General features: G+C 14.4%; 1 protein-coding gene across 1 annotated transcript; it reads left to right on the top strand.

The window, feature by feature from the left end:
• Positions 1-801: 801 nt before the first annotated feature.
• Positions 802-3447, top strand: PRELSG_1450600 (conserved Plasmodium protein, unknown function; the record flags this gene model as incomplete). The annotated part of the gene is made up of 1 exon (XM_028679594.1): positions 802-3447. One exon carries the CDS (start codon positions 802-804, stop codon positions 3445-3447), a length of 2646 nt encoding a protein of 881 aa, XP_028535292.1.
• Positions 3448-4001: the final 554 nt, after the last annotated feature.

Here is a 4001-nt window from a genome sequence, read left to right as displayed (position 1 = left end):
AATTAAATAATAATGATGATAATTTTTAATATTATATATCTTCATATTCTTAGAAGTATATCTTATTCAAATTTTATCTTGAAAGTTTTTAAAAATAATTTTATTTAGGAAATTTTTTGTTTATTTAGAATATGTTTTTTAATTTTTTTTTAATTAATTTTTTTTTTTTTTTTTTTTTTTTTTTTTTTTTGTTGACTTTTTTTGTTAAAATTATTTTTTTTTTTTTTTGTATTATTATATTATTTCTTTATGTTTAACTTTTTACTTATTTTGATTTTTTCATTTGCATACATTGTTATTCTATGAAAATTATAAACTTTTTTTTAATATATATGTCATAGTATGTTTAAACTAAATAAAAAAAAAAAAAGAATTTTTAAAAAATATACCTAATTATTATATTTAAAAGAATATATATAATTAAATATATGTAATAAAAAAGGAATAAATGAAAATAAATTATTATTTGTAAATATGTGTTTATATAAAATTACAAAAATCCCATTATAATAGAAAAATAATAAATAATATGATAATTTAAAGAAAAGATATAAACATATATATTCAATTGGTAAAATTAGAATCACAACAAATATATATATATATATATATATACAAAAAAAACTATTAATTAATTAAAAGAAAAAAAAGTGTAAAAGGAGAGAATACGTGAAAGTGTTGAAATGTATTGTGATGATATGAAAAGTGTTAAAATGTAATTTTTTGTTTACATTTTTTTCTTTTATTATTTATCATATCTTTAATTTTATTTTTATTTTGTTTAATTAATCCATTCTAAATATGAAAAATGTTTTAAGAATATTTAGATATACATTTATTCTTATACATTTTTTTACAATATGTAATAGCTTAAAAAGAGAATGTAAAAATAGATCGAATAAATTAAATAATAATTTTTATGAAGAATGCCTACATAAATATAAAAAAGTAAATGTAAGAAATTTTTTTTATATAGAGAATAAAAAAAATAAATTAAAAAAAATATGGGATAATTTAACGAAAAGATATTTTAGATACTGTGTATCCAACACGAATTCCATTAACAAAAATGAAGATTTAATTAAAAAAACTTTCAATAATTTTAATATAAAAAATGATTGTGAAATAATTAATAATGCTATAATAAATAACAGTAGTTTAATTAATGAAAAAATATTTGCAAAATTATTAAAAGATAATAACATTGTAACTATTAAATATAAAGATATTAATGCAATAATAAAAATTATAAATGAATATTATACCAAGACAAAACATTTTTTTTCTGAAGTTAGTAAATATGAAATTAAAAAAGAAGAAAATAAAAACATTTTAATTATATATGTGAATGAATTAATTTTGAAAGAAAATTCTATTAAAATTAATATTTATGAAATAACAAAAAAAAGAGATGAGTCTGGAACATTAAAAAAAAAAGATGTGCTTGATCCAATAGAAAATGAAATAGATACAAATGATAAAAAAATTCTCTTTGAAAGAAGAGATTTAATAAATAAAGATATAATAAATTATGAATTAAAGAGAAAAGATAAAGCAAATGATAAGTTAAAAAAATTTTTTAAAAAAAAAATGAACATAAAAGAAAATAATATTTTTATGTGGGATGAACATATTTATAACTTAATATTAAAATCTGGTATATTTAATTATATAAATACAAAATTGTATTTTGATAAAACGTATAATAAAAATATATTAGAAATAAATCTAATTGAAAACAAAAAAGTTATTCTTATTCCAAGTATTTCTAAAAGTTTCAATTCTTTTTTAGAATTTTGCTTAAATCTATCTCTTGTAAATTTACATATGTTTAAGTATTCAGATAAAATGAAAATGAAATTTTTTCAAAACTTGAATTATAAAAATAATAAACATAATTATGATTTTGTTTATTTAAATGATGTAGTTGAAATAGAAAAATTAAAAAACAATTACCCAACTTTTTTCATATACGGTTTCAGTTTGAATAAAAATTACAAAAACGAATTAGAACATTCTTCTTTAAATAAATTTATGAATTTTATAAATAATGAAAATGAAAATAAATTAAATATAAATGGTCAGGGAGTAAAAGAAGATCTTAATTTTGACTCAAAATGTTCTGTTTACGTAAGAGATATTTATAATTATTTATATAAAAAAAAACTATTCATCTTTTTTATTAAAAAAATTAATAATGTTATTTTTGAATTAAAAATGAAAATAAAAAAAAATATACTTCATAATTTTTTTTATTTTTTAAAATCAGAAAAGAAAAACAATGTAACCAATAATTCTAGTATAAAAAATAAATTAAAAAACATTTTCTTATTAAAATATTTCAAATTTTTCAAAGATGAAAATTATATTTTATTTAATAAATTATATAATATCTATATGTCTAAATTCAAGTTCTCCTATTCTTTAGATATATATAGTCAAAATTTTTTTGAAAAATATAATTTCTTAAAAAGATATTTTAATGTAAAAAATAAAATGGATTTGATATTTTATTTTAACAGCAATAAAAACTTTTATTTGAAAAATAGTAATAATGGAAGTAGTAATGATAACAATGATGTTCAAATAAAATTATTATCTTTTTTAAAAAACATTAATAAAAAAGGGTACATTTTAGATAAAATAAATAATGTTTACTTAAATTACACTATTTATTTTTGTCAAAATTATAGAATAAAATTATCAGATTTTTTTCATATGATACAAAAAATAAAAAATAATAATAATAATAAAAAAGAAAAAACATTATCTAATGTAGAATCGTTTTATTATATTCCTTTATATATATGTAAAATACCACTAAATAAAATTCATCTTTTGTTGAACTTTGAGTTTTCCTTAAAAAAGAATATATGGAAATATATAAAAGATTATGAGAAAAATAATAAAGAAGAAAAAAAGGAGTATAACAATGAAAATACATTCAATGTTCATAGAAAAAAAAATGAAGATAATTCAATAAATAATAAGGAACATATACAGCATATAAAGGTATATGATAATACATCAAAAAATGATTTAATTTATGATATAAACAATATTAATTTAAATGCAGGGAAGAAAGAAAATATGAATAAAATGAAATTTGCGCTAAATTATAAGTTAATATTTCCATTACTATTTAATAATAATTTTTTAAATTTGTTAAACATAAGATTTTATTTTTTTATTAATTATAAAATGACTGATGAAAAACAAAATAAAAAGTATTCATTAAATAAAGATGAACATTTTAATTCTTATGATTTTTTTAAGTTACATTACTTAAAAATAAAAAAAAAAGATCCCAATTCCTCTTACGGTTTAGGTGCTCTTTTATCTAATATTAACATTTTCCTAAGTTTTAAATTTAATAATAAATTTATGTTACCTTCTTTTATTTTACAATTCAATCAAGATCATTCAAAATTTAAATATTTGTTATAAAATATCATCACATATCATATATATATATATTTATTTAATTTTTTAATATATATAAGCCCTATTTAAATAAGATATTTTTAATAATGATTCAATAGTATATAAAAAATTTAAATAATTATTTATAAAAATTTAAGTCTTAGAGTTCCCATCATGTATAATTTTTATTATTTATTTTTAGATAAAAAAAAAATATTTATGTTAATTTTAAAATAAAAAATATCTCATTTATTATTAATTTTAAAAAATTAAACTAATTTTATATATATATATATATATATATATATATTTTTTTTTTAATATTATGTATTTAAATAATATATTTTAATACACCTTTTTTCATTCTTTTTTTTTTTTTTTTTAAATTTAAAATTTAACATTTGTTATAATAATAAAAATTCTAAATTTTATTTTTTTCAATTTGTTCTTTTTTAAACAAATAAATACTAATTAATTTCTTCTTTCTTAATTTTTTTAATTTTAAATTTGAGGAAATAAAAAATATGTATTTTTTATTAAATATAAAAATAACGTATTTTATTTCATAGGAGTAGTAT

Source organism: Plasmodium relictum, assembly GCF_900005765.1.
Source record: "Plasmodium relictum strain SGS1 genome assembly, chromosome: 14".
In the NCBI taxonomy this organism is placed as follows: domain Eukaryota; phylum Apicomplexa; class Aconoidasida; order Haemosporida; family Plasmodiidae; genus Plasmodium; species Plasmodium relictum.
This window is presented reverse-complemented; position numbering and strand designations above follow the sequence as displayed.